Below are 17,999 nucleotides of genomic sequence, written 5' to 3' on the forward strand. Positions count from 1 at the left end.
ATTTTAAAATATTTTCTCCAAGAGTCAATTGTCACAGCAACAATGGGCTTAGCCATATATATTATATACCACAACCTCTCCCTCCCCTAGTCTGCGGACTTGTAAGAGGAAGAGAGAAGCAGCTCGCTTGTGTAAACGCTCCTGGATTCGGAGGCAATCACAGGAAATGAGGAAATGAGAGGCTCAGGCCAGAGCCCCGAGGCCCGTACTTCTCCCTGGCTCGCAGTTGCGAGATCAGAATTGTGTGTCCCACGCCTCAGCCCCTAGTTCTCCGTTGCCCTGTGGCCGCTCCCACTTTAGACACATGTCACTCCAGGGAGGTTCCAGGCCTCATGCTACGCAAAGACAACAGCCCGGGGGCGAGCAGGTCGCCCCCAGCCGGGGCGGCCTCAGGCTGCACAGGTTCTAGGAGCGCCGTGAAGAGCCCATTGTTTGGCCCTGCGTGGAAGCCCCTCCGTGAAGCAGGAGAAAAAATCCAGCTGTAGAGGGGTTGTCCCCAGAACTGCAGACGCAGCACTTTCTCATTAAGCTAGCTACTACCTGGTGTCGACAGCAGCTAGTAGGCCATTATGTACTAGTCTGTTTAGCGATGTCCTCAATACAGAATCCTAGACACTCTATGTTCGTTCCCCCTTCGATAGCTCAGCTGGTAGAGCGGAGGACTGTAGTATTTCCCTACCTGGTTATCCTTAGGTCGCTGGTTCGATTCCGGCTCGAAGGAGGGGTTGACGTTTTGAGGTTTGCCGCCACCCGGTGAGCCGTTGCTCTACTGTTTCTTACGTCGTTTTCACTCTTCTAGAGTCCTTTTCTCCAGAACTTACCCCACCGCAAAGATAAACTTAGCTTACTTGCAAGAATTTATACAAGTATCACACCTTAAAATACTGCTCTTGTTGGCCACTCTTTTTAATAAAAGGGGGATTGTACACTAACTCTTCAAACCATCTGGAAAGTTTCTGAGTTTGATGTTTTAGCTGAATTTAGTTTTCAGGTCCAAAGGTTGGAGACCCAAGACTACTCTTTGGTACAGAATACATGTGTGTGTGTGTGTGTGTATGTTTATGTATATATATATAGATACATATATATACATAAACATACACACTGGGATATATATATATTTATATTTATATTTATATATATTTATATATTTACATATCCTGCGGCCCTTGGGACTTTAATTTGCAAGACAACCCCCGAGACCTTCATTTACTCTAAACACACACACACACACGCACTCACACACACACACTCATTCAGGTGAAGGCACTTTTAATTTATTCATCTGTTTATACATTTTTATAGTTCCGTAAAACCATTTTGAGCTGGAGCAGGAAGGAGGAATAGGATTTGAAGTGAATTGGGATGAGACTGGGAGAGAGAATTTCAGACTGAGGAAACGATTTAAGCAAATCATGGGGAGAAGAAACATTTGCTTCGCACCAAGGAAAATCGCAAGGCGTCTGGACTTCCCGAACACGCGCCAGGCTGGTTCACCTCCAACAGAGCAAAATAGTGGCTCCCCGTATTTTGATGCCCGTTAGTTCTCCCCCTAGGATTTTATACTCGCTCGAGGTAGTAGCAGCCCGACAGATACACATCCCGCGCGTCCGTGCCAGGGCTCAGGACACTACAGTCTTGCAACCGACCCCAGCTCGGGCCCTAAGGCTCCAGCTTGTTTCTCTCCAGGCTCCCTCCAAGCTGGAGTTCAGGGCTGGACTGTTCCGGGAGGGACTTGTTGGAGTTCAGACAGGCGGCCTGATGTCTAAAAAGCTGCCTCTCCTTGCCTCATCCAGCGTCTGGAGGGGTCCAGGACATGGACGGGGGAGAACAAGCGAAGCTAGAGTCAGAGGGAGACGCGAGAGTTCATGAAAATGGAAGAGCTAAACAAAGCCAAAGGTAAATGTCACACTAGAAAACAAAATTCCAGAGCTGGGTGTTGGCCGATCGCTGACGGAAAAGTGAGATCCAGGGAAAACATAGGCAAGAGCTTGCCCAAAGTGGCTCGTTGGTCTAGGGGTATGATTCTCGCTTTGGGTGCGAGAGGTCCCGGGTTCAAATCCCGGACGAGCCCAAGTTTTTGAAAAAATTTCCTCCCTTTGGTAACTGCTGAAAAAAGTTTAATTCTGTACAAACTTTCCCGCTTTCCAAGCTGTTCTACAAAAGAGAGGCACACTGATGGAACTAGTGGTAGGTGGGCGCTGATGACGTGTGCCGGGCGAAACTGCCTGGCTTCCTGGAATCTCGCCAGCGGACGCCTGGAGGGGCAGCCTCACGCCCGGGAGCAGGGGTCAGGGTCCCGCAATCTGCGGCCCCCAGAAGCCCTGTCCTCGTGGCCCAGGGGCGTAGAACTCGGATCTCCACGCTCGCTCCCTGCCCAGGTGGGGACCCACCCGCTCCGCCTGGGGCGGGGGCTGCTCTGACGCCTGCTTCAGAGGCGGGTCCTGGCTGGGCGGCGTCGGGGGCGCCTCATCCGAGAAACGGGGCGCGGTCCCAACTACAAAAATGCTCTCACTCTGACCCTCCTCGCCTCTTTGCATCTCCACGCCGTCCGTGTACACACACATATGCACACTGACCGCACGCAGATCTAAACAGAGATTCAAAAGAACACCTTTGCTCTTCTACCGGCTACCCATCGTCATCACTGGGAGGAGAAGCGGGTGAGAAACAAAAACTTCTCTTTTCCCAGTCCTGCCCTTTTTCTGCAGCTTGTTCCGAGGCCGAGGTGGGTTCACACTCGTGTTCCTCCATCCCCTCTCCCCTCCTGCTTTTTGGTAGCTTTATCAGGGGCATTTGGGCCGCGGGAGTCCCTTCTTAGCAGAGGCAGTGTGGGGCTCCTCCAGGAGGCGTTTGAGGGACGGAATTGGAGGATCCGAGGAATGGGAAGGAAGTAGGTGAAGTTCAGTTCCTGTAGAGTTCGCCATTCCGATTCCTACTCGGGTGCTTATTTTCTGCAGCTCAGTACAGAGGCCAGCGTGAATGTCTTTTGACATGAGCTTCTAGAACATGGGCTCAAAGGAGGACTCCAACCGAAGGGAAATCTGGGGAAGCCTGCCTGTCCTCCAAACTAAGGATTCTTTGCTTGGTACCCAGGTTAATCGCCAGATTTATGGAACAGGCCTTGTTCAGTTTTTGTGAGCATTATTGAGAACTCACGTTTTCCTTTTCTATTTACTTATCTCTTACCTGGACCTTAATCCACCCTCAGCCCGAGTTGTGGAATTCTTTGAGACACTTTGCCAACATCCTCTTCTCTAAGCTTTCTTACTGGAACTTGGGATCCTCAGCTTTCTTACTCTAAGACAGCACATCAAATGGTATGAACACAGGGCTTGCTTAGGAAAGACAGTTTAAAACAAAACAAAACAAAAACATTTTCAGCACCATTCTGGGGACGGGGTAAATCTCAAATAGGCTGCAGGGGAGCAGAATTTGTCAGCCCAAAATATCTCTTTGGCATATTTTAAGCTGGTTATTTTCTAAGAAACAGCAGACTAGGGGAAAATCCTGAAAACCTAGCAGGAATTCCCTTTTTGTAAGAAAAACATTTATGTTTATAAGGGAAATCTTCATTTGTAAGGGTGGCTCCCTCCCTGTACCAGGAAGAGGAGGATGACCCAATCTTTGCAAACTCCTGCCAAGGGAGAAGGCAGAGACTTAAGTTTGCATAACAATCTTACCTTTGTTCACTGTGCTTTTCCTGGTAACCTCCCACATCTAAGTTGCCCCACCCTCAACATCCTCTTTTGTCTTTACCTGAGGATGGTATTTAAACAGAGGACCTCTGCCATTTTGGAGAGTTACTCAGTTTTCCTGGATCTCTCTGCGGTGTACTTGTTATTAAATATCTCTTTGATTTTCTTCTGTTAATCTGTCTCATGTCAATTTGATTCTTTGACCAGCCAGAAGAACCTAGAAGGGTAGAAGAAAATGTCCTCTTCCTGGACAGAGCCAAGACCTTTCCTGTGTCATTAAGAACCTCATGATCAAGTCATAAATGTAATCACTGGAGACCCAAGTGACATAAATTATCTGAATAGCATATGGCTAACTTCCCAGAAGCAGCCACAGATATTCAAAGTGCTACTTGGGGTTTATAGCTCAGTAGTAGAGTGAGTGCTTAACATGCATAAGGTCCTGGGTTCAATCTCCCCCAATATCTCCATTAAAGATAAATAAACCTAATTACCCATCCCCCCCCCCCCCAAATTCAAAGAGCTACTTAATTACGTAAGCTGCTCACGAGTTATGAAAGCTGTGTGGTGCATTGGGAAGCTTCTAGTCCCTGGAAAGGCAGATGTTCACTGGGCGATACATGTTCTTCCTTTGCACCTCGTCTGTAAAGTGACGGGTTGGCAGATAGTGTCTGAGCTCCCCCGCTTAGATCCCAGTCCTTATTCTGACTACAGGATGTTAGGAACGTGGCTTATATGAAAGATGTTATGTGGAGAACTAGTTTGGCAGAGAGGATGGGAAAAACCATTCCAGGAAAAGAGAAATGGCTCCAGCTATTGTTGAAAGAGCAGATGTGAGGTTATAAACAGGCAAAACCGAGAGGTTTGTCGAGTTACTGTTGGAAGCATTTACCAGTGTGATTCATAAAGTAAATTGCCAAGAATGTGGACCACAGTGGGCCAGTGAAATCCCTCTTTAGTCTTTATTTACTCTGTATTTGAGCAAAGAGCAATCTCTGTTAACAGCTATTCTCAGAAGAACACACTGAAATACCTGGGAAAGAGGGAATGGGCACAGAACCCAGAGTTTGTTGAAAGTGAATGTTTAATGTTTGTCTTTGTTTGGAAATACAAGCGTGTCAGCAGGACTCTGTCCCCATCCTCCCTCAATCAATAGTGTCCCCCACTTCCTGGAGTGGAGGTGGGATCCTTCTTTCTCTCTGGGCTTCATCCTCTTTTAACCATTACTTTGGTTATTAGATAAATTTCATGTCTATAGACCTAAAAACTGTTAGCGGTATAAAGGAATTTAGAGATTAACCCCTTGCCTTTATCCCAATAATTTCATAATTAGTCGTAAGGACAGAATGAAACACATGTAGTCTGTATAAAGGGGAAAGTACACCAGCACAAAAGTCCTTAGAAGGAGAACCCATGTTTCCTGTGTCCATGTGCAGGGAACCCACTATTGGCTTGAAGGAGAGACAGAAAAACATTTCAGGAAAAGGGGAATGACTTTAAAGTTCCAACTGTCAGAACATTTAAAAATATATAAGGATTAAAAATATATATATATATATATATGAGCTTTTTTTCTCAATTGGCAAGTGCTTCACATCTATTAAAGTTACTAATAAAAAGATACACCACAGTCACAGGCTACAAGGCAGTCCCTCGGTAGCCAAGGGAAACTGGTTCCAGGACCTTCCAAGGATACCAAAATCCGATGCTCAAGCCCCCTATATAAAATGGCACGCACAGTGTTTGTATATAATCTGTGCACATCCTCCCTATACTTTAAATCATGTCTAGATTACTTATAATACCTAATACAATATAAAGGCCATTGCTGGGGCACAGCGAATTTAAAAGATTCCTTTTTGGAACTTTCTGGAATGCTTTTCCAAATATTTTTGGGCCATGGTTGGTTGAATCCAAGGATGGGGAACCTGTGGGTATGGAGGGTTGACTGTAATTCCTTATTATAAGTATTTTGACTAAGCCCTTACATGCATTTTAATGAGATAGCAAAATTTTTTTATTCCAAAACCTTCTTTTCTGTTTCGTCATAACCTCATGGTGCCAAGCTGAAAAGAAAAACACTTAGAATGAAAGCAATCATCTGCCATTCACCTAGGTGGCTTCTGGCATTGTCAACTCTATGACAGGTTGTGAAATCTCCAAAGGGCGCCTGGCTAAATCCCCGAAACAAAAAAAGGACCCGCCTTGCTCAGAGACACAGGCTGCACCCTCTATACTCAGAGGCTGATCTCCATGTGAGCTGGTGTTTGCACTGGGCTTTGAGGCCACGGGACGGTACGTGTGTGACGTTGGAGTGGAGTATCTTATCTGCTTTTAGGCTGTTTACCAGAGAAGGGTGGGTGCTGTTGATCAAGTCACCTTAATCCCCACAGACAGTGGGAGCCCACTGCTCCTTCCTGGTCCAGGACTGCTGAGGCAGTAAGGGTGTTGCAATGGGCCTGGCAACCTCCTCTCTGATAAGCAACTGAAAACTTTAGGACTTTGCTTTTTGCTGTGTGTTCAAAAGGCAAAGTATGATCAATTTAACATAAGGTTCCCCTCTCAAACACTGTGTTTGCCCACAAAAGGAAAAGTGAGCATCTGGGCACCTTGTTAGAATCCAGTACAGGCCCTGCATCCCTGTTAAAAAACCAAATGGTTTCGAGTAAATTTGAAGATCTAATTGGCTTTTTGAATGAGCCATGAATGGGGCAGCATCTCATCTAGTAAGTAAGAGAGGTGCTCTGAGGAGCTGTACAATGGAAGGCTTTTATAAGCGGAAGCTGGGCAAGTCAAGAAAGTTATAAGCCAAAAAAAAAAAAGGTTGTTTCTATGCACAGGTAAGGATGAAAGAAAGGAGAAGCCCAGGAAATAACAGTAAGGATACTTCCGAGCGTTAGTAGCTGGGAGGCTGAGGTCAGGGGCAGGGTGCTAACACCTGTCACATAACCCTCTCTGGAGGTGCCTTCCCGGTTCTGTGACTCCTACCTCCTACCGTTTCGTGGACCCAAGTCATGTGTCTAAACAGAAAGGACAGTGGAACTGCGTCTTGCTGGGAGCCCCCGTCTTGCTCTGCAGGCTTCTCCCAAGGCAGTTCTTGGAGCTGGCCCAAGAAACAGCATCGTCTGCACCCAGATCACTGCATGCTAACCATGAAACCTCAGTTCTTTTGTGGGCAAGAGTAAGAACCGTCCGTGGACATCAGAAAAAGGCAGCTTTGGGACCAAAGGCCATGTTCAGCACACTTTGCGTCCCAGAACAGATCTCTGATCCCCTCAGGTGGGTTAATAGTTGACCCAGTCATGCCCTGGAGAGGGTGACTCTCCTTGTTTGTCTAAGAGCAGTGTCCTTGGTTTTGATGTCTCTGCCAGGACTGGGACTCTTTAGATTAAGTCTCCTGACCCAGTTCATCTGATCCCTATTTAATCGGAACCAGGAGGGGCCTCCAGGTTCACACCGCTGGACCCCAACTCTAGGAACAAGTGGCTGGAACCTCTCTTCAGTTGGAGGGAAACTTCCAGATTTTTGTAAGATTCTTCCTCCTGGGTAATCTATTGTTCTATTTATTTATTTATTAGGCATGTGTGTATTTATTTACTATTTCTAAATGTCCATCCTTTTCAATGAAACCATTTCCCCCCTTTTAAAGCCACTGGGCCCAAGCTCATGAATTAAGAAGAAAATGAATTAGATTCCAAAGTTTGAAATGAAAAGATTTCTTTTACAATATCCTATATGTAGCTAAAGGGAAATTGGTGAGACTGGGAGTAAGTGGAGGTTTAGGAGGGATTCCTAAATTGTGATTAAGTCCCCAAAGATTTGGGAAAGCTGCTTGCTGAAGGTCATCCGGAGTTCCCCTGGATACAGGCATTATGTATGACTTAACAAGAAAAGCAAGATAAAATATATTTTTAGCTGTTTTCTTGTAATCTTTCCTGCTACTTTCTTTCCTTCAAGCTTTAGGGGTTGAGTGGGGTCGTAGGAGAGGAAGGGGATATAGCTCAGTGGTAAAATGTGTGCTTAGCATGCATAAAGTCCTAGGTTCAGTTCCCAGTACCTCCCTTAGAAAAAGAAAGAATAATTTTGGGTGCTCTTTGAAAGCAAAGTGGAATGCATCCCAAGGTCAAAAGAGGGTATACAGGCAGGTTGAAGAGAAGAAAGAAGAAAACAACTAAAGAGGAGGACTACGCATTGGGTGGTATGCTTGCACTTTGAAGGAAATTGCTCTAGAACACATGGAAGTGTGAAGCTATATTCGTGGAAACTCTAACCTTAGTTACTGATCACAACCGGTCAAGGTAATCCCCTGGTGCATAAAGTTTGATGAATCCCTGGAGTGCAAATATTGCCTGTGGTGAGAGGAAGAGAATGGTAATTTTTGTAAAGACCAAGGGATTGGTTTGAGACAGAGGATCAAGTTAGCCTAAAGAACAGATGGAACAAATTCCACTGACAATTATGTGCTTGGGTCTAAAAGGGTATATGTGGATGAGTCTGACCACCCTTGACCAGAGGTGAGGCTCTATACCGTGGTTGGCCTAGGCAGATTCACTTCTGTACCACAAACAGTCTGTCTCTTAGTTGTTTTCTCCCGATTGCATTTTACCTCTGTTTTGGGGAAATTTAGAATTGAATGTAAGAGTGTGGAAGGTGTGAGTTTGGGAGCAGATGTTAGATAGCAGTGGCCGTGCTGTGTACTTGCTGGGATTTGGTTTCTGGATGTCTTTGGGAGTCAAGATTACAATAAGCCTGAGCAAACGTTACCTGAGTTGTTACAGAATGAAGGTGCAAATTCTGTAAATCAGGAATAAAGATTCTTTACCGCCCCAGACAGGGACATGAGGACCTTCAGCCTCTCAGCGAACAAATAGCTTTTTCGGATGCAGAGTCCCAGTGCAATGTCAGTCCAGTGCCTTAACTAGAAGTGATGTGGTCTGGGTTTACACACCGAGCCTCAGAGAGGATGCACACCCGTGAGACCAGACTGCAGGTCATCCTGTCATCTCTTCCAGCTGGTGCCTCGTGCCACCCACTAAACTTACACAGACTTACCTTTACAATTCCATGGACACTGGACTTTTGCTAGTGAAACTTGAAAGGCTCCTTTACGCCTAATGAGAACCCATGGAATTTCAGACTTTTTGCTCTAGCAACTCACTTTATTTACAGATGAACAAATTCAGACCTGGAGAGGAAAATGAAGTCAGTCATTAAATTATTATTAAGGGTCTACTGTGAGGCAAGCATTGTGATTCAAGGTGAATAACATGAGCTCTGCCCTCCTGTGGATTGTGCACCAGTAGGAAACACTGGTGAGTACATGGGTAATTGTTTGCTCAAGATCACATGAATGGTGGTTTGGGAATGGCACTTGACAAGAGGTAAATCTTTATTTTGTGATGTCCTTGAGGGCATATCCTGAGCTTTGTGATGTTTGCTTTGACACTCCTTTCTAGGGAGGTGTCCTTCGTTTTAATATCTAAAGCATATGGTGTTTGGAGAGAATCTCTAGACAAGCCTGCCGGCTCATACTTACTTCGGTGAACCACAACATCCCCTGTGCAATCCTGGCACCTCCTTCAAGGACCCCCAGTTTCCTCTACAGTGTGGAACATGTTGGCACCATTCCTACCCGCCACTGCCACCTAACGCCTCTTCTGGGTACTACCAGCTCAGGTTCTGCTTCCAGATTTTTGAACTCTGGGATTCTGGCCTCTGGCAGAGAAGTGTCAACTCTGACCTATGGGGACCCTTCTCACCTTGAGAGCCTGCCATTCTACAGTTGACTTTGACATGGGAAGGCAATATTTGTCCATTGCAGAGCAAGAGACTTAATGGATTACAAATTAATAAAACTTTGTCTTGCAAAAGACTAGAAAGAGAAAACACACCCAGGAGACTGAAAAGCACAATGTAAATGTAAAAGAGCTTAACACATGGGGAGCCAGGCAGCCCAGCAGCTGTGATGGAGCAGCAGCCACCTCAGAGTCCTTGTTCTTCTCTGAGGTGTGGCTCTCCCCTCCCACTCGTGTACCACTTTCTTGCTAAAATCCCAAGAACACACTTCTGCTGTTTCTATTACAAATTATGCTTTCATGTGCTTAAAGGAAATCTTTTCAGCTGATACCTGTTTATTTACTTCAGTACTGAGGAATAACCAAAAAAAGTCTTAGCGTATAATTTGGTAATTCTTCATCAGCGTACCAAATTTGTCCACAGTTAAGATGAAACAGACAAGGGGGATCGATGCCAAATGCTGATGAGAAAGAGAGGTCACTCTGCCCACCCTGTCCCATGCCTTCCCCTGGAGCCAGCAGAACCCCGAAGCCCTTCATCTTCCTGCATTCACGGTTGTGCTCCCAGGGCTGTTTGGCAGCGCGATAGGCTTAGTGCTATGACCTGTGGTCTCTTTAAGGGCTACAACACACAAAACTGACTTCCACACAAAAACACACTATAAAATTAATAATTAAGTATCCACGACAATGTACAAATTTAGGGTTCATAAAGATTACATTACATTTAAGAATAAGTTGCAGGGGGAGGATACACTCAGTAGTAGAGCACATGCCTGGCATGCATGAGGTCCCAGGTTCAATCCCCAGTACCACCACTAAAATAAATGAATGAATGAATGAATAATCCTAAATACCTCCGCCACCCAAGAAAAGGAATAAACTGAAGGTCGCAGACCAGTGCCTTTATATAAAGTGAAAAAGTGTACTTATTAGCCTCTAATGGATCGTCCTAAATGCCAAGGATTAGAATCCTGGGTCCAGCATTTTGTATGTAGGGGACGCATCAAGCACACACCTTTGCTCCATAAGGAAGAAACAAAAGCCAAAAGGGACTGTAATGGCACACTAGATGAAGAAAGTACCATTTTGGAGAAACCAACAAAGAGAATTCGTGTGGGCACAGAAATTAAAAGCCTTATTTAACCAAAAAAATTCACCAAGATCTAGGTGGCAACAAAAGACCATAAGGCCCTGAAGAACAAGAAAAAGTTTTCACCATCCTCTCACTCCTGTCCAGAAGAATTAAGAGATGGAGGAAGCAATTGTAAAGTGGACATATATGCACATATATGTACCTGGAAACTCGTGACTTGTGTTCAAATTCATTAAAGCCGGGTGCAGCAAATGGATACAGAAGAAGAGGAAGAAATTGAAGGCCAAATTTTTCTCCCATTGTAAGAATTTCTCAGTATGTATGAAGAGTGTCAAGAAATCATAGCCAGATATAAATTAGTTACTCATAGACCAACAATTCCAAAAGCAAAATCATAAAAATTAGTTTCCAGTTTCCAGTGGAAAGTCATTCTTGTTCTTAGATGTGTGGGCATTCACATGTATTTGGCATAATACGGAGTAGGACTTTGGTGGGTTTTTTTTTTTTAGCATTTTTTTATTGAGTTGTAGTCATTTTATAATGCTGTGTCAAATTCCAGTGTAGAGCACAATTTCTCAGTTATACATAAACATACGTATATTCATTGTCCCATTTTTTTTTTCATTGTGAGCTACTACAAGAGGACTTTGGTGAGTTTTAAAGGCCCTGTTCTTTCAAATTTTCTCTGAAGAACTGAAGGTATAGTCAGAAACTACCTGCTGCAAATACCAAATAGCTTTCTATTTTCAAATCAGCAAGTTTCATAAGATACAATCTTAGTGGTTCATAGGAAAATTTGTTTCCTCTCTTGTTATCATCCTTACCTGTTTAGTTCTATTTTTGATTATCTATCATTAAGTTAAAATTATGCCCCAGGAATAAGCACACTATTAACTCTCTGGGTGTGTCTGAGTGCCTGACACACCACTCCCGGGATGTCCAGTGTTTCAGTTGACAGCTCTTGAGAGATGATGGCTGCTCTTCTCCTTCTTCTGAGGATGACGTTAAGAAATCATTACAGCAAATGATAAGACCTTTGGTTTGATGAAAAGATCTAAGGACTTTTGTTTGTTTGTTTGTTGACATGGTAACACCATTTGCCTGTTGTGTAACAGTCTATGTATGTATGCGGGGGAAACAAAAATATTCTCTGAGAATAATTCAAATTGTTCCCAATGCAAGAAGCTCCTAAGAATGAGCTTGAATTCCTCTTCCTTCAGTCCTCTGTAAGGGTTGACCCCAGACCCACTCCCAAGCTTACATGGATTCCTCCACGCTCCTCCCTGTTCTTTCCAAATAGTACGTAGTAATCCCACCTTTGGCCATGAACCACCTACTCCTTGGGGAATTAGGTCTGCTTCCCTTCACCTCAAGGTGAAACTGCTCTCACGTCTCTCCTCACAGTCAACTGACTGACTGACTTGAGTACCTGGACTTCTCTGATTGCTCCTTCCCTGGGCTCAGGGTTCCCTAAAAGTCCCCCTTCTTCACAGGTCTCACCTCCTATCTTACTGTCTCATCTCAGTAAGTTGGTTCTTCCATCCCTTCCCCAGGGATGCTATATCCTCTGGTAGGTGTGTCAGTGGTCTTTGTGTTCCAGGATCTAGCACAGTGCTTGGAACCCAGTAGGGGCTTATGTAATATTTGTTACTCAGTTAGTTAATCCATGAATTAAAGACTGTGTATGGATTTTTGTAATGCTACAACTGATAGAAAGGTACATACTCGGCGATTTTAAGAAATGAGAAAGAGTGGTTGGGGCTGGAAGTTGTGTTCAGGAAACATTGGAATAGACTTTCCTTAAAAAGTTGATGGACAAAAAATATGAGATTAATGAGGAAAGAGAAAGAGAAGAATACTTAGGTACCAGAGGATACCTGATCCATGATACCCTGTCAGAGAGAAAAGTCCCTGTCCTTTTAGCCTAATGTGGCAATGCTGTTCTGTGCCCACATCATACCTCCTTTTGCCCTTGGCAGGAGCCTTTGTGGAAAAGATGGTGATGGGCCCCCTCTTGTTGGTCTTCCTGCTGGGTGTGGGTCTGATCCCACCGACCTTGGCCCAGGGATACCAGGAATTCCTGTCCAAGCACCATGATGCCAACCCCAAAGGCCGGAATGACAGATACTGTGAAACCATGATGAGGATACGAGGCCTGACCTCACCCTGCAAAGACACCAACACCTTTGTTCATGGCAGTGACAGCAACATCAAGGCCATCTGTGAAGACACGAATGGAGAGCCTTATGGGATAGGTCTCAGGAGAAGCAAGTCTGCTTTCCAGGTCACCACTTGCAGGCACAAGGGAGGGTCCCCCCGGCCTCCGTGCCGGTACAGAGCCACAAAAGCCTACAGAGTCATTGTTATTGCCTGTAGAAATGGCTTTCCTGTCCACCTTGATGAGACCTTTATCCCTTGAAGCTGGCAGCCCAGAGCCGGCTCTGCCCTTCTGTCCTTCCGTCTCCCATCCACACCCCAGAACAGTGGTGGCAGTGTTCACTGCTGGAGGTCCAGAACATGAGCTGTCTGGTCCTTTGTTTTCTGTTTTACAGTATGTTTACCAAACAAAAACATCTCTGAAATCATTAAGAATCAAATTTTCTCACTGATTCCTGGCCTATTGATCTCTCCCCATTTCTCTATTCAGCTGTTTCTCCCACTCCCCGCGATCCCCCACCCCCACTCCAGGGTTGGATGGAACAGAAATGCTTTTTCTTTACCAGTCAGTTCCTTATCAGGCCTTAGGGAGGTGTACTTTACCCTTCTGTGATGGCAAGAATGTTAAATTCATCTTACAGAGATTTCTGGGAAAATCCAAATGGCCGTGGAGCAGAATTTTCAAGAGGGGCAAACTGTTATCAAATAATAAGCAAGTATAACTTTTACAAATGTTAAACCTTAGGAAGAGGAGTATAGGACTAAATAAAAACAGATTAATTACACTCTCTCTCTCTCTCTCTCTCTCTCTGTCTCACACACACACACACACACATTTGTAATCCTGCATGAATACCAAAATCCATTCAGGGCAGCCACCTCTTAACCTTAAGCAGGAGGTAATTTGACATTGCTTTGAACGAAATGTTCCCAGGATAGTTTCAAAGTTATTTCATATCAAGATCAAGAAATTTGATTACTACATTATTTTCTCTTTACTCATTTCACTGTACCAACTGATGTCTGGCAACTCTAAGGTCTTAGGGTGGTCATAGAAAGGTTCCAAACTTATCCTTTCTTCTTCAACTGGACATGTTTTCAAGTAAACATGAACTTCGATTAACAGACCGTCTCTGTAAAATGTGCTAATTAATCCACAGGTTCAGTGGTTAACTTCCTGTTACTTTATTTCATCAATCGGTACCTGGATATTTTATTTAGAAAGCAGTTAATAAATTACAGTTACACATCACTAGTTTTGCTGTATTGTGAATGAGTATAGTGGTCACAGTTTTCCTGCAAGATGGCCTCTCCTGATGCCTACATGCCCTGAGATGAGCCAGAAGGCTTGGTTCCTCAATACCTGGTTATAGACCAGTGTCTAGGTGCCACAGAGAGCCCAGCCTCACTGAAAGTGTTCTCATTTATGGAGGAAAACAAGAAGTCAGTTACCAGGGCACATTCAGAGCATGAATGTATTTGCCTTGAGTTAATTGATTTCAAAATTGAAAACATTGTCATTTCTTTCCTAAGTAGTTGAGAAGTTTTCCAAATTTCTTTTATTAGAAAATTTGTCAATATTATAAAATAAAAAAGCCCTCAGGAAGTGAGGAAGTTCCAGTGCTTGGTAGAATATTTGGAAACATCTCAGGTTCTCCAACCAGTACTGTCTACCTCATATGAGGCGATGGGGCTTCCATACAGATCACTGTCCACTCAAGGTCATGAAAGTCAAAGGCATGGACCATTATTACACTGATCACATCATAGCTGTGAAAACTCACATGTCCAAACCTCTGCCTAGCGTATGACCATGGCATCTCCTGCCCTGGTGTTAGAACAAAAGACTGTGTCCCAGGAAATTATGTGGCAATGGGATGGGGGTGCTTCCTGATGGAGCTAACAGCTGGGTAGTCCCCAATCCTAGTATTTTTTGCTCCTGGTCTCTTTCTCTCACAACCAAAAGCTGTTTAGGATGAAATGTCAAGTTGCGGGCAAGTCATTTTACCTCAAGTGAATCATTTGGGAAGCTAAAATCCTAGTCCACTGTGCTGTGTTGACTTTGCAAGGAAAAGAAAAGAAAACCCCCAAATGTCAAGTGCTTTGAAGAATGGTGACATGCAAGGAAGAAAATTACATGCACTTTGGAGAGGAAACATTTGTCTAGGGACAAGGCATAAATTCTAGTATCGGCGACATTTCAGCTTAAAAACAGCCTTCCAATTTCTTGGAAGTACAGGTACTCGACCAAAGCTGGGGGTCAATAATACATATGATTCAGTGTAGTCATTATTTTATGAGATTGAAGGCTACAAAGAAACCCAAGAAAAATGGAAATTGCAAAGGTGATCTTCGGCAACATTTACTCAACAGCTACCATGTGCTAGGCATTGTAACAAACACTTTACATTGATTTTATCATTTATTCCTCCCAACATTCCTAAGAGGTAGGTGATATTATGCTCATTTTACTTGTGAGGAAATACACTGAGAGAGGTTAAGTAATTTCCCCAGGGTCACACAGTTAATGTGGCAGAGCTCGGACTCTGGGATCACAGAATGAAAAGAAGCTCTTACTGAGATTCGATGGTGGTGCAGTGGAGAAGGCCTTAGGGACAAGCTCTGACCAAAAAAGATGTGTTGGGATGATATGGGGATCATCTCATCTTCTGTTGTAGCTAGAACCTTGAGATGCAACCATTGATGTCTACATTAGGATGTTTTTCTACGTCTTGTTAAATCGGTTGGTTAATGTAGCTGGGGCCATGGGTTTGCTCTTGTATGAATAACTTAATTCTTCCCTGTAGTTGGTTATTTTGGTTTGTGACCATGTTATTGGTCACAAAGAAGCAGAATTTGAGAAAGTAGACAGAACTGTGCAAAATTAGACTTGGGAAAAACAACCCAAAGTACGTTGTTGTGATGAAGCTATTACCCAAGTGCTAAGTGTATCTTCAAAAGCTGTATCCACTGGTCCTGGGTGAGGAGTAAATCGAGCATCAATTCCTCCCTGCCAACCACCTCCCACAACGCCTTCACTTCCCTCTCTTCCTAACTCCGCATCTCGTATCTACAGCTGCAGGCACGGGAATGTGACACAGAGCTTTGTATCTTTCTGTGCACGGGCAAAAGGTGGCTGTGAAGTTAGAGGCTGGCATTTAAAAGACTGATAGTTATGCCTGATCGTAGTCATTATCATTAACCAAAATATAGGCTGTAGGTGGAATAAAGTGCAGGTTTCTCATCAGCCATTTCGGTCACTCAGTGTGATCTGCCAGCATCTTTGAAAACAAAGGACAGTAGAAACCGTATGTATCAAGCTAGGAGTTCAGTTGGGGCCAGCCCTTGAACTGCACGTGTAGAATAGGGACCTGTCTGACTCTCCAGAGATTGTCCTTGCTGCTTTGTGTTGCTCACTTCCTGTTGAATCAGGATGATTTTTCCTGTCCCTTGGTTTCTCTTTAGGCACCTCCAAGGTAGTGATGGCGCTCCAAAAGACCCATTCATTGCTGCTGCTCGTGCTGCTGACCCTGCTGGGGCTTGGGCTGGTACAGCCTTCCTACGGGCAGAGTTACATGTACCAACGATTCCTGCGGCAACACGTGGACCCTGCTGGGAAAGGTGGCAGTGATAGCTACTGCAACGTGATGATGCAAAGACGGAAGATGACTTCATATCAGTGCAAGTACTTCAACACGTTCATTCATGAAGACATTTGGAAGATTCAGAGCATCTGTAGCACCACGAGCATTCAGTGCAAGAATGGCAAGATGAACTGCCACGAGGGGGTAGTGAAGGTCACAGACTGCAGGGAGACAGGAAGTTCCAGGGCTCCCAACTGCAGGTACCGGGCCACAGCCAGCACGAGACGTGTTGTCATCGCCTGTGAGGGTAACCCAGAGGTGCCTGTGCACTTTGACAAATAGATGCCACCCAGCAGGGGTTTTCTCCGAGCAGCTGGCCTCTAGCTTACTCCTTAAGTAGCAATGAGTAGTGCATTTGAGCTATCCCAGACTCTGTCTCCTCTGCTTGTTTCTTCTTCTTTTTCTCTGTAGGACCCATTCTGTTCAATACACTGCATGAAAGAGAAAGTTGAGACATAAACTTATAATGGGTCTGGGCTTTTCTGTAATAAGCTTCCTTTTGTAATACTGGTCGCCTTGGCTTTCTCGGATTCTCTCCTCTGGAATTTAGTCATTATATGGACGTCCAGAGCACTTCAAGCATTTTCATCTAAGTTACGTCATTTCTAATGTCACACCACCCCTGGGACACTGCTGCTGATGCTGCAAGATACACAAGCCCCAAGTTAAGGGATTTGCTAAGAACATAAAGCTAGTAGAAAATCTGAGACAGAAGTCCAGTATAACTGGCTACTAATCTAGGACTTTTTCCACTTCAGCACAAGAGATGTTCTGAAAGTTTCTGGGTTTTGTTATTCCCAAAAGTCAGCTGTTGTGGGGAGTGTTAAAATTTGGGAAGTATGTACTGGCCAGATGAGAGCGCTATCTGTAAAATTTGGGAACTTGACTGTGTTTGAATCTAATAAGACCAAGAAATGATACAAGAAATTTTGTTCTTCTCTTCTCAAACCCCTAGTAAGTCAGAGTGTTAAAAATGTACTGGATCATTAAGACTCACTTACTCTTCCTGACTGAAAGATTTTTCATGTTTTCTTTATAATAAAAGAAATAAGATACCTTAAATTTCAAGCATTTGAGACAATAGTCTTGTGTGTGAGATTTTTTCCCCTCCTACCTTCTTTTAATTCTTCTCAGTTTATAAACACACACATAGTTTAATATCCCCATAAACTCTAGTCCAAGTCTAAAGAGCATCAGATCAATGATGGGGACACAGAACGTCTGTCTCATTTACTCCAGAGGGAAAGATTCCTCTCAGGACAATTCTCACACCCCTTCCCTTCTCCCTTTGAAAATTTAGAAACAAATTGGGGAACAGAGATGCGTGAAGACGCTAGTTGCTGAAGAAGGAAAGTGTGTGGGTACGAAAGGACTAAACTGAAGGCATTTGGATGACAGCCCAAATACATTGTTTATATTTAAGATGTACAACTTGATTTGATACACATATACATTATGAGGTAATCACTATAATCAAGCTAATTAATACACCTATGACTTCATTAATTTACCCTTTCGTGTGTGTGTGTGTGCGTGATGAAAACACATAGAATTTACCCTGGTAGCACCTTTTAAGTATACGATACTATATTAATTAACCTGCTAAAAA

At 44.1% G+C, this 17,999-nt stretch overlaps 2 protein-coding genes and 2 non-coding genes across 5 annotated transcripts; all 4 read left to right on the top strand.

The window, feature by feature from the left end:
- The first annotated feature begins 631 nt into the window (after nucleotides 1-631).
- Nucleotides 632-721, top strand: TRNAY-GUA (transfer RNA tyrosine (anticodon GUA)). The gene is given in 2 exon segments: nucleotides 632-668; nucleotides 686-721. It is a non-coding gene; the product is annotated as a tRNA-Tyr (tRNA).
- Nucleotides 722-2,002: 1,281 nt separating this feature from the next.
- Nucleotides 2,003-2,074, top strand: TRNAP-UGG (transfer RNA proline (anticodon UGG)). The gene has a single exon. It is a non-coding gene; the product is annotated as a tRNA-Pro (tRNA).
- Nucleotides 2,075-2,524: 450 nt separating this feature from the next.
- ANG (angiogenin) lies at nucleotides 2,525-13,372 on the top strand. The gene is made up of 2 exons (XM_072962755.1): nucleotides 2,525-2,663; nucleotides 12,569-13,372. Exon 2 carries the CDS (start codon nucleotides 12,586-12,588, stop codon nucleotides 13,006-13,008), a length of 423 nt encoding a protein of 140 aa, XP_072818856.1. The 5' UTR covers nucleotides 2,525-2,663; nucleotides 12,569-12,585; the 3' UTR covers nucleotides 13,009-13,372.
- RNASE4 (ribonuclease A family member 4) lies at nucleotides 2,526-17,458 on the top strand. 2 transcript variants are annotated; one of them, XM_006218136.4, is made up of 2 exons: nucleotides 2,526-2,663; nucleotides 16,212-17,458. In XM_006218136.4, exon 2 carries the CDS (start codon nucleotides 16,229-16,231, stop codon nucleotides 16,670-16,672), a length of 444 nt encoding a protein of 147 aa, XP_006218198.1. In that variant the 5' UTR covers nucleotides 2,526-2,663; nucleotides 16,212-16,228; the 3' UTR covers nucleotides 16,673-17,458. The 2 variants fall into 2 exon arrangements, with proteins under 2 accessions (XP_006218198.1, XP_015106547.1); XM_015251061.3 differs by having other exon boundaries at nucleotides 2,591-2,728.
- The last annotated feature ends 541 nt before the right edge of the window (nucleotides 17,459-17,999 follow it).

Source organism: Vicugna pacos, chromosome 6 (genome assembly GCF_048564905.1).
Source record: "Vicugna pacos chromosome 6, VicPac4, whole genome shotgun sequence".
NCBI classification, from domain to species: Eukaryota; Metazoa; Chordata; class Mammalia; order Artiodactyla; family Camelidae; genus Vicugna; species Vicugna pacos.

Excerpts from the sequence above, each read along its gene's own strand:
- RNASE4 (XM_006218136.4), top strand. The coding sequence starts at position 16,229 with ATGGCGCTCCAAAAGACCCATTCATTGCTGCTGCTCGTGCTGCTGACC.
- ANG (XM_072962755.1), top strand. The coding sequence starts at position 12,586 with ATGGTGATGGGCCCCCTCTTGTTGGTCTTCCTGCTGGGTGTGGGTCTG.